Here is a 13,027-nt window from a genome sequence, read left to right on the forward strand (position 1 = left end):
AGACTGCAAAGAGGCCTAGGGGACGGCCTGGAATGAGATGGAGCTCTGTTGTGGACTGTATTGCAAATAGAGGAGTCAATAGCAATTAAGTACTAGAAGAGGAATGGTGGAACAATCGAGTAAGATGGAGGGCTTTGGTACACTACTCTACCTGGAGAGAATCTGGAAAAGGGAATGGATGATGATGATGTTGATGAAGACGACTTTGATTCTATATCTCAAACCTGGAATAAGAGATCAAATAAAGAAATACACTTACTATCACAGCAAGCACCAATAATAAACATCAATTCCAGAAGACTTCAATGGGCTGGTCATCTTCTAAGGATGGGAAATGATAGGATGGTTTTACGAATCTTTAAATAAGAACTAACAGGAAAAAGACACATTGGAAGACCACATACATCCTGGTAAAACAAAATCTTCAAGCAATGTTGATGTCTGAATGTGAACACCTGACAAGAACTCGCCCAAAACAGAGTTCAGTGGAGGCAATTTGTTACATCGGCACGGGATCTTCATGTCCCATAGAAGCCTGCTGAGTGAGTGAGTAAAATGATATTCGTGTCGAATCCATAGTTTTGGTGTCGCTAAGATGAAATGTGACATTCTGGATGCCGTGTAAGTCAAAGTTAGGGGTTAGAATGGGTGAAAAAGAAAATGTCCAAAATGACTGAAATTACGAATGAATGTGTTTGTTCCAACACAGTTTTCAATCCAACTTGGTACATATGACTTACTATCAGGAAAAATTACTGTGGGGGTAAACCCCTAGGGGTGGGAGTGGAAAGGAGTGAAATAAAAAATAGAAAACGATCGATGTGAACGTAGAAACCATAGTTGCCGGGGTTGCTGAGATGAATAGTTACACTCTAGATGCCATTTGTCAATATTCAGCCACAGTCGGCCTAGGTATGAGAAGGGGTGAAAAAAAAAATTGTCCAAACCTACAGAGATTACGGATGAATGTGTGTAACTTACTATGTGTAAAAAGTACTGTGGGGATAATACACCTCTATATAAAAATTAATCTAAAACGACTGATATTGGAGTCAAGTCCGTATTTTCAGAGCCGCTGAGGTGAACTCTGACACTCTGGATGCCTTTTAAAGCATAGTTCACCCCCAGTCTAAATGGAGGTTGAGAAATGTTAAAAAGGAATGTTCAAAATGACAGAAATTGTGGTTTTTTTTTTTTTTTTTTCAGTATTCCTCTCAACCAAACTTGATTCACATGACTTACAATCTGAAAAAAAATGCTGTGGGGCAATACATCCCTGTCATCCCTTGGGACATGGGTGATGAGGGGTGATGTAAAAATAAAATAAATGACAAATGTTATTGTCAAATACATGCTTTTCTGGGTTGCTGAGATGAATAGTGACACACCAGATGCCATTTAAGTCTTAGTCCCCATTGGCATTAGGGTTGAGAGGAGGTGAAAGTGTCCAAATTGGCTGAGACTTTGTGTGTGTGTATGCGTTTCTTTTTTTCAACACAGCTCTCAACCAAACTCAGTACACACATGACTTACTATCTGAAGGAAAATAGTGTAAGGCTAAGACACCACTAGCAGCCCTCAGGGCATAGTTGAAATATAAAAATAATAGAAAATGACCAATATTAATGCATAGTTCATAGCTTTCAATATTGCTGAGATGAATTGTGGACCTCTGGATGCCATTTAAGTCAAAGTTCAGCCTCCATTGCCATAGGGGTTAAGAAGGGATGAACAATAAAATGTCCAAAATGATTGGTATTTGTGTTGAGTCCACAGTTTTTGGGGTTCCTAGCCTGATTGGTGAAAAGTCCAATGGCAGTTGTAATTGTGTACTTCACATATCAAATCAAATCAAAATCTCTTTATTTGCAAATGAGGTGTCTACCTCGGTGGCAAATGGTACACTAAAATACATTATTGTCAAACACTAAATTTTAAATTAACAAGAGACAAAGAAAATTTTGCTAGAATACAATATTATACAATTTACGCTAATAATTTTTTCTATTAAACACATACATCATCCTTAATAAATTTATATTGTTTACAAAATTCTACTTATAATATCTTACAAACATAGTCAACTCATATACAGTATGTGAAATTACTTCTAATAATAATATACAACTGGTATAAGATTAAAATTAACATTGAATTTATTTACATATTTATATTTTACCCATTTTGGAACATAAGTAGCATAACGACCTTCTGCGTCTTAACCAGAGCCCCTTTTGCCACCACTTTTCAGAGTTCTTGAAGGGCCTTCACAGCTACCGTAGCGGTCCCAGGGCCCTCGAAGTCCCCACTGTACTTCACCCCTACAGGCAGTCCTCTACTTGGGCTGTCCAAACTCCATAGACCAGGGGATGGAATTAATTTAATCACACACATTTTTTATTTACAATATCCTGCACTGGTCGAATGCCCTCTAACATTTCATTTATTTTCTCTGTTGTTGTTTATTCTCTTCTTGAATATCTGTACAGATTTTGGAAAAGGATCAAACACTACCCCTGGTAAACTGTTCCACTCCTTTACGCCCTTCCCAATGAATGAAAATTTACCCCAATCGCTTCTGCTAAAATTCCTTCTAATTTTGTACTTGTGGTCAGTTCTACCAATATAATTATTTTCCAACTGAAGCCTCTCACAGATATCTCTCCATGCTTCTTCTCCTGTATAGGCTCTATATAATCCTATAAGTCTAGTTTTCTCCCTTCTCTTACTTAAAGGTTCCCAACCAAGTTCCTTTAACATTTCTGATACACTACTCTTTCTCCTGAAATCCCCTGTTACAAACCTTGCTGCTTTCCTCTGCACACCATCTAGTTCTTTTATTAGGTATTCTTGGTGAGGATCCCAAACACTGTTTGCATATTCCAATAATGGACGAACCATACTTAAGTAACTTTTTTCTTTTAATTCTTTGTTGCATCCTTTAAGTAGCCTCATTATGACATGTAAAGATCTGTATGCTTTCCCAACAATGTCATCAACATGACCCTTCCAGTGCAAATTACTTTCAAATCTCACACCTAAGTATTTGCACTTGCCATCTTTAGGGATAACTACCTCATCCAAAGTATATTCAAATTCAGTTTTAAAGCTCCTGTTTGTAAATGTCGTAACAGTTGATTTGCCTCCATTAATCTTCATATTATTTTCTTCGACCCATTCTTGGATACTCTCAATGTCCCTTTGTAATTCTGAGCAATCCTCAATGTTATTTATTTCCCTATAAACAATTATGTCATCTGCATACAATCTTATTTTCGATGTTATATTGTTCCCTAAATCATTTGCGTATATTAAGAAAAGTAACGGACCGATTATACTACCCTGTGCAATTCCCTTCCAAACTTTCTCTTCCTGTGATATATAATTTCCTACTTTGACTTTCTGAACCCTTGAATTTAGAAATGTTCTTATCCAACGTATAACCCTTACGTCCAGTCCTATTCCCTCCAATTTCTTTAATAATATTCCATGTTCCACTCTATCAAAGGCTTTGGAAAGATCTATGGCTATGCAATCTAACTGGCCTCCTGAATCCAACTGATCTGATATGTCCTGCTGAAATCCCACCAGTTGTGCCTCGCAAGAAAATTTCTTTCTAAATCCATACTGGCTCCTCATGAACCAATTTTTATCATCACATATCCCTCTGATGTACTTTGCTATTAAACTCTCCAGTATTTTACAAACTATACTGGTTAGGCTGATTGGTCTGTAGTTCTCTGGTTTCCTTTTATCACCCTTTCCTTTATAAATTGGTATTATTATAGATTCCTTCCATTCCTTTGGTATTACACTATTATTTATGACATAGTCAAAGAGAAATATATAGCACAAGCTATAAATACATACTGTACAATTATAAATTACTTTTATTATTTGTTTGAAAGGGTCAGTTACTTCCCTTACAATCTGGGCTGCCACAAGGAACTAGTTTAATACATAATTATAATCTCAAACTAAAACTTAAAATTGAACACACAACAATAACTCTAAATTTACAAAAGAGTTCATAACCTATCGGTCAGTGTCACAAAGAAATTAGTACAAGTATGAAGGATGAGGTCTCCACCTAATCAATACTTTATTTTACATAGTGTCAATTATTTACATAAAAACAGTACCGGTTTCGACCCGTAAATAGATCATCTTCAGCTGCTAGAGAACTTACTTAATAGCGACTGTACAGAATAAACACTTCTAACATTAAAATTAAAGAAGAATGCCATTAAATAAACATGATACCACTATTCTAAAATTACTTAATGTTAACATATGTACATATGGTACAGTTTTGGGGTTATGGGTGTTATTTTCAAATATTACATATATTGAGGCTGGAATCGGATACATTTCTTAGAGTTGATCAAGAATCGCTGGTATTCAGATGTCAGGTTATCTGTGTTAAAGCCACTATTATGTCCAACGGTTTATGAGATCTTTGAAGTTGTGCCGAAAATATTCGGGGGTGTCGTGTTCCTTAGAATAAGAGGTTCAGCGACCAGTTCACGGACACACAGCTTATACCCAGTCTATATCACTGCTGAAAAATATGTTAGTGAGTGCCACTATTCTAAAAAATACTTAAAATATATACATTGACAAAAAAATCACTTTAACAGTTAGTCCATATGCACCCAGGTGCCATTGACATAGATAGGAATCCGCCAATTTTTTTGCTTTACGTTGCACCAACACAGATAGGTCTTATGGCGACGATGGGACAGGAAAGGCCTAGAAATGGGAAGGAAGCGGCTGTAGCTTTAATTAAGGTACAGCCCCAGCATTTGCCTGGTCTGAAATTGGGAAACCACGGAAAACAGTCTTCAGGGCTGCCGACAGTGGGATTCAAACTATCTCCCGGATGCGACCTCACAGCTGCGCGCCCCTAACCGCACGTCCAACTCGCCTGGTGCCAAAATTTCTAGTGTACCTTCAGTAGGACTCTAAAGAAATGCCACAAACAAGTCTGAAATTACCTTATCTGAAAAGAATAAGGTATTGTAATAATAAGAAAAGGAAGAAGCAAATAAAAATATATTTAATTCTGTTTCCCACAGTCACATATGGTTATAAAGTACCCATGAGTATCTCTTGTACTTCTATCTGCTATTGAAACTGAGAATGTGAAGGCAGAGTATATGTTGCAGCAGTAGAAATATATATTTTCATTGAAACATTGGGAGCAAGTCGGAGGCAGTTGTATCCCATTCCCTATTTGACTGTGTTTCTGTTTCCTCCATCTCCATTTCTCATATTGATGCTTATTGCCTTTGTTAACATTATTCCAGGTGTTTGATGATGCATACCGTTCCCAGTTGAGTTGCATCCTTGTCGACAACATTGAGCGACTGTTAGACTATGGACCAATTGGACCTCGTTATTCTAACTTAACTCTGCAAGCGCTGCTTGTTCTGCTCAAAAGGGAGCCACCTAGAGGAAGAAAGCTCCTTATCTTGTGCACAAGTAGTCGCAGGTAAGTCATTTTTCAGGGGGTTTAATTATTTAGTGAAACCAGAAAAGCCAACCTCTCTGGAAATATTGAATGCCAAACTAATGATGATATTCAGCTATGGTGACAATTTCAGTACTTTTAGTTCATTCACGTTACATCATAGCATGTTGAAAGCTTATGTCTGTTTTGAGAACTGTTATGGTGCAAGATTTGTGAAGTACAGTAAAATACAGTAAAACCTCGATTATCCATTCTAATGCCCGGGAAGGGGTGGACGGTTAATAATTAAAAATTTAATAAAAAAACGGATAATCCATACTACTAATTTTAATGGACTTTCAAGTGCATAAGATGCATACCATATAACCTTAAAACCAAAATGTAGTCAATGCTACAACAATACATACCAAATATTCACCTGAATTAGCAGCAGACCATAAATAAATAATTAATTTACCTGGTGTCATTTAAGGTGCTTTAAAAAAATTTGGTACATTTTTTTGCACTCTCCTACAACTTTTCTTCTTTATGTCCATTCTGAGCTTTCTAATTACAAGAATGTCTGAAAAAAGTATCGTCCTCTTGCTCCAAGAATTCCATTAACGTTTCTGTCGACTCCAGTGCGGTCTGAAGCAGTGCGCGATTGTTTGTGACGCACTCTTCTTCCCCATCCCCCTCACTTTCACTCGTCACTTTGCAGCTGACTGCCGAGTTCCCATTCATGCTTTTATTTACTCTTTTGTCATCAGTTAAAATGTGATGCCCAGGCAATACATTGTCAGTATGAAGCCACTCCTCAATGTTACTTTCATCCACTTTTTTTTTTTTAAATGGCGCCTGGTAATGATGATGTAGTGTTTTATCCTCCGAGTAAATTAATCGTAATATGCGACGAAAAGTGCGGAAAATGTCGAAGATTAGTGAGAAATGGAATGTTGTGTGACTCATGTGATCGATGGTGGCATTATAAGTGCGGAAATTGCCCTAGAGACGTAAAAACTAATAAAAATGTTGACTGGATTTGTGAGCAGTATGTTCGGAATGTTATAGTTGGCGACGGCGTTGACGATGAAGCACCGAAAATAAACGATGAGGAATACATAAGTGCATTAGAAATTATAAACATTCTACAAAAGGACAATGAGGCTCTTAAAATAGAAAATCAAGAATTAAAAGAAAGACTGCAATCGCTAGAATACAGGACTGACCATTCTTCGAGTGATATACCGGTAACAGTAACAAACTCGAGCACGTGGTGTCAAGTAGTTCATGGATGGCCAGCTAAGAAGAAATCTACAAATGAATTTCCGAAAATAAACATCAGAAATAGGTTTTCTGCCCTAAATAATTTAATTCTGGAAGAAAGTGATCCCGCGTGTGAAACCAAATCATCGCGAACCGCTGCCGTTGCCGTGCCGAGGTTAAAAATTAGGGCTAGATTTCAGAATCAAGACACAGCTTGGGCTAAATCAGCAAAGGTAGCTGTGTTTGGTGATAGCCAAGGAAGGGGAATTGCAGGAGTGATAAACGACGACAATATAGCAGCAACCGGATAAACATATCCAGGAGCTTGTATCAGCAATGTCCTGGAAAACGTAGAATAAGCAACTAGGAATTTCATGAGCGGCAATGCAGTGCTTATCATCGGTGGGATGAACGACGTAGCTCACGACGACGCCAAGAATGTAAGGTCACAACTTAAAAATACACTAGGGAAGTTGACTCACACTAACGTCTTTGTAGTGAACATGCCCCACAAGCATGATTTGAGTAGACTCTCGTGTGTGAACATTGAAGTGGACAAGGTCAATACAGATATTGTTAAAATTTGTAAACATTTTCGGAATACTCAGGTCATTGAATACAGCAGTTTCGAGAGATGCTGGTATACAAAACAATTCAGGTAAACAAAAGATTGCTAATATTGTTCACGATTTTATTAATCCTAAGATATGTACTTTGAAAAATGCAACTCCCTTAGGTTATAATACCCACCAGGAAAACAATTAGAAAGAACCAGCTGTTCTTCAAGCTGGCTCAGTCAATTAGAAAATGTTATGAATTTTAAGAGGCCATGTAAACCAAAATTAGCATCTGTGACCGAATCAGATCTGTCACCAAATCAAATCAAAGATAGTTTAGTAAGTAGCCAAACTCAGCTATGTTATTCTCCTATTCATAAAATACCAGTACATGAAACATCAGGTCAGAAATCTCCACCAATAATGAGTGATACAAAAAAGTAGTTGCCGAGAGGTAAATGGCATCCAAAAGAAGGATAGCTAGGGTAAATCTCTCACTTTATTGCAAGTAAATATCCAATGCATTAGATATAAGTTGTTAAAATAAGAACACTTTTGCCAAACCGAGAAAATTGACGTGATTTGTGTATCGGAGCATTGGCTTTCTGAAAATCAAGTAGAATATTTTGTGCCCCATGGATATACTGTTGCAGATATGTTTTGTAGGAGTAAAAAGAAAAGTGGGGGAGCTGGGATCTTAGAGTGTTTTAAATTTGTAGAAATTTATTTAAGTCAATATTGTGTGGAATTAGAGGGGAGAATTTAGTTGTGTGAAGCTGGTTGATCAGAATTTGATAATTGTTAGTTTGTATAGATCTCCAAATACTGATGCTTATGTATTTCTTAAGAATTTTGAATTAGTAATGCAAAAAATTTTGAAGTTTAAGGCCAAAGTTGCTGTTTGTGGGGATTTTAACATAGAGATGGCATATTTGGATGGGCAGATTTCTAGAAATTTTCTGAATTTACTAAGAACTCTAAATTTAACTTGCACAAACAAGCTACCTACACGTAATAAAGCATGCTTGGATAATCTTATTGTAAATTTTTCGAGAGATTGTATAAACTTGTAGGTGGGGGTTTTGCATATCATGACCCCTTGCTTATATCCTTATATCTTAACCTGACATAATTTACAATGACGAACCTGTTCTGATGTGGGTAAAAATTCAGAGTGATGATTATATTAATATATTTATTGAAAATCTGAAACAAATTAACTGGGGCTTTGTATTTGAATTTCAAATGGGTGAAAATTATATTGAAACTGTATTTGGAAACTTTTTAGATAAATTCGTTGAATTGTGGAATTTGTCTTCACCATTGGTAAAAAATAGTCGTAATGATAAACTTAAAAGCAAGAAGTTGAACTGGTATACTGATGAATTGACTCAGTATAGAGAAAGAATGCCTTTGCTGTATAGAATTTATAAAAACTCTTGTCAAGGAGGAACCAAGCAGAATGGTGTGTATAAAGCTTATCTTAATTGTAAAAAGTTATATAAAAGAAAACTTATCCATGCCAAAACTTTAGCTTGTGAAAAATATATGGAGAATGCACCCAACAAATGCAAGACAGCATGGGATGTTATAGTACAAGAAAACATCCCTACTCAAACTCAAGACACATTTCTCGATCCGGAAGAACGGAATAATTATTTCTTAAACTTCGTAAAAGAAATCGGAGATAATTAAGGCAACAGGTACAGCTGCGAGTGACTTTCTTCACAATTAACCCCTCTGCTGAAACACTTTCCATTGGGTTGAAATCACATCTGATGAAATAATTAAAGTTAGCTTAAAATTATCAAATTCTAAGAGTATGGATTGTTATTGGTTATCTAATTACATTATCAAAAGAATAATACATTTGATTTCTGAACCTCTACCTTTTATTTTTAATAAGTGTTGAGAGTTTGGAGTTTTTCCTGATCTACTTAAAATTTCTAAAGTTATTCCAGTATTTAAAAGTGGGGACAAAGAATTTCTTCAGAACTATCGTGCAGTCTCAATTGTTCCAATAATTTATAAAATATTTGAATTACTTTTGTACAGTCAACTTAGCAACTATTTTGAAACTTACAATCTCCTATCCGACTGTCAGTTTGGGTTTCGATAAGGTAAATGTACTACTACTGCTGTTCTTGAAATTGTTAATCAGATATTAACAGCTTTTGAAAACAAGCAGGCGATCTCTTTGGTGTTACGTGATCTAAGTAAAGCTTTTGATTGTATTAATCATGAAATTTTACTTGCAAAGCTTGAGATGTATGGCGTCTAGTATCCCTCACTGAACATAATTAAGTCATACTTAAATAAGAGATATCAGTTTGTCTCAATTAAAAATAGGTATTCCACTTTGAAGAAAGTTACAACTGGTATGCCACAGGGCTCTGTGTTCGGTCCATTTGTATTTATTCTGGCCGTCAATGATTTACCGCAAAATATCAAATGTCATGCTCTTATATCGTATGCGGACGATACGTTAATTACAAAACACCAGAGCATCTCAGGTTTGAATCAGATGTCATAGGAAGCTCTTGCAACTGCAGTGCATTGGTTTTCATCCAGTAGGCTGTTCTGCAATCAGGATAAAACTCAATTTCTCACACTAGGATTATCCAAAGATATTGAAAGTCAGTCAGACTCTTGGGATTTCATACTGATGCCAAATTGAACTGGGAAACACATTGATCATGTTTGTAAAAAAAAAAAAAATATCACAAGTGGCCTCTTTGATATGGAAATTGAGGGATTTAGTTAGCAGTGACTACCTAAGAATGGCATATTTTGGTCTCTTCCACTCACACATTACTTATGGACTGTTATTATGAGGGCATTCTTCTTATGTATATAATATTCTTCTAATGCAGAAAAAAAACCGGGCGAGTTGGCCGTGCGCGTAGAGGCACGCGGCTGTGAGCTTGCATCCGGGAGATAGTAGGTTCGAATCCCACTATCGGCAGCCCTGAAGATGGTTTTGCGTGGTTTCCCATTTTCACACCAGGCAAATGCTGGGGCTGTACCTTAATTAAGGCCACGGCCGCTTCCTTCCAACTCCTAGGCCGTTCCTATCCCATCGTCGCCATGAGACCTATCTGTGTCGGTGCGACGTAAAGCCCCTAGCATTTTTATTTTTCTAATACAGAAAAAGGTTGTCCAAACAATGTGTAGGGCTGTTGCAATTGACCATTGTCGACCTCTCTTCATTAAGCTTAAAGTACTGATGGTTATAAGTTTGTATATTTATATATCTTTGACATATGTTAAAAACGACATAAATTAATTCAGTACTAGGGAAAACGTTCACCTTCATGATACTCGGGGCAAGGCAGACATTGACATACCAATTCACAGGCTGTCAAAAACTGCTCACTCACATAAAATCAGTTGTTTAAGATTATTTAATAAATTCCCACATTCTGCATGGTCCACTCCTTTAAGTAATTTTAAAAGAAAAATGTATGATTGGTTAATAGAAAATCCATTTTATAATACCTCTGAATTCTTAGAAATGCATAATGTTAGTATTCAGTTTTAATAAGAGGTGTATGTTCATTTAGCCTTAGTAATATTAAGTACTAAATTATTATCAGTTGACCTTCGTCATTTCATTGTATATGGTCAATGGCAAATAGAGATTCTTGATTCTCCAAAATGAATGTTATTTTCAATAGTCTTCAGGATATTTTTTGATCATCAATCCCTCATTTTCATCTTCATCATTGAACCCGTGAAAATCGCCGGCGAGCTCTTCGACGTCAACATACAACTTTCTCCACGATTGAGTGATGTTCTGAGCAGTTACTAGATCCCATGATTTCTGGGCAAGATAAAGCACTTCTTTAAGATTGAGTTTTTTCCAGAGCTCAACCAACGTTTCTTCGGAAAGTAAGAGGCCTAGCAATTCCCGCTTATAATGCGCCCAAAAGGTTTTGATGACGCCTTGGTCCATCGGTTGATTTAATGAAGTTACATTAGGTGACAAATAGGAAACAAAAATGTTTCCATCCTCTTTTTCAACTCTGTATCAACAAGGTGAGAGAGTGCATTATCTAGAAAAAGGACGGCCTTTGGACGCCAAGAAATCTCGAACCCGCGGAACGAACTTATTATGGAACAAAGTCCTGAAAATATTGCGTGTCATCCATGTAGATTTGTTATGACCATAATCTACTGGGAAATATTTCATCACTGTTCCTTTGAAAGAACGCAGATTTTTTGCTTTACCAACAGCAGCTAATTTTAATTTATGGTCGCCAGCAGCATTCTCACAGCAGAAGATGGTAACGCGCTCTTTACTAGATTTGTGAGTAGGAGGTGATTTCTCTTCAGCAGCTGCTATTTTACTGGGTAAGCACTTCCAATAAAGCCCAGTTTCATTGACATTGTACACTTGACTTGAAACGAAATTGTATCTCTCAATTATGCGCTTAAACTCGTATCTAAAATTTTCTGCTGCACTGCTGTCACCACTTAGTTTTTCTCCTTCGATGTTTAATTCTCGAATGCCATGTCTGTCCTTAAATCTCTGTAGCCGACTATTGGACACTGGTGAGGACCCTGAGAGCCCCATCTTTTCATTAAAAATTTGTGCCTGCCTTGTTATCATAGGACCACTAATAGGTATACCTTCACCTTTCTTTTGTTGAAACCACGAGAATAACGCAGCATCCAGTTATTTTAAAGATGATGCTTTCATTGTTTTTCTTTTAGCGAGTCCATGCGAACTGTCAGAACTCGCCGCAAACTGCAATACTTTGTCTTTATTCTTCATTAGGTCCTGCACTGTTGTCACACCCACACCAAACTCTGATGCTAAATTTGAGACTAGTTCACCTTTCTTTAACCGTTCGATTATATTTATTTTATATGGTAAAAACTACACGTGTTTTTACTGCAGATTTCGATCTCAACACATTTCTTGGCTGTTAGAATGGAATATAAATGTTCAACTTTATCGGTGACTCACCTTACTTTGCACTACAGTACAGAATGTAGCCTACCTGTCTACTAATAGCGGAGGTTGACTATGACGGACCGCTAAGCTGGTTTCTGATTCCTGTGCATTGTGAAATATTTACGATGCAGTAGCCTGTGGTAAAAATTTTTAACCTTGGCAGAGAACGATATGAAAGATTTATGTACGGTACTTGGAGATGTTACATGCTACCAAATAAGTTGTAGGTATCATTCTGAGGTAGAAATGACCAGCATACCGTACTCTGCGCTCCGTGGGCTGGGAAAGGGCACATTACAGTACATTATTCGACAACAGTGGAAAGGACAGTAAAGTTTATGACTGTTAAATTTGAATAGCATCCCTCTTCTTTCGTAACAGTTAAAAGTTAAATAATTTTACACAACATAAAATTACGTAGTAAAAAAAATGTATGAAGTCATGTCTCCAATGCCGATTGCTGGTCTATGTGCGTGTACATACAGTAGTTGCTGTACGTTATAATTGTTTGGACTCAGGAGTCGGAGAGTCAATGTATAGTTGCTCCAAAACAGAATACTGTATCAAGATACCTTGACATCAACAGCCAGGCTGAATAGCTCAGACTGATGAGGTGATGGCCTTGTGACCCCAACTTGGCAGGTTCGATCCTAGCTCAGTCTGGTGGTATTTGAAGATGCTTTGATACGTCAGCTTCTTGTCGATAGATTTACTGGCATGTAAAAGAATTCCTGCAAGACAAAATTTTGGCACCTCTGCATCTCTGGTTAGTGGGACGTAAAACCAATAACG

General features: G+C 36.9%; 1 protein-coding gene across 1 annotated transcript in view; it reads left to right on the forward strand.

Moving 5' to 3' along the window:
- LOC136857696 (vesicle-fusing ATPase 1) overlaps positions 1-13,027 on the forward strand; it is a 241,275-nt gene that overhangs the window by 192,721 nt on the left and 35,527 nt on the right. The window contains exon 12 of the mRNA XM_067136554.2: positions 5,310-5,494. Within this exon, the coding sequence (XP_066992655.2) occupies positions 5,310-5,494 (185 nt within the window). The remainder of the gene's footprint in view (positions 1-5,309; positions 5,495-13,027) is intronic.

Source organism: Anabrus simplex, chromosome 1, assembly GCF_040414725.1.
Source record: "Anabrus simplex isolate iqAnaSimp1 chromosome 1, ASM4041472v1, whole genome shotgun sequence".
Lineage (NCBI taxonomy): Eukaryota > Metazoa > Arthropoda > Insecta > Orthoptera > Tettigoniidae > Anabrus > Anabrus simplex.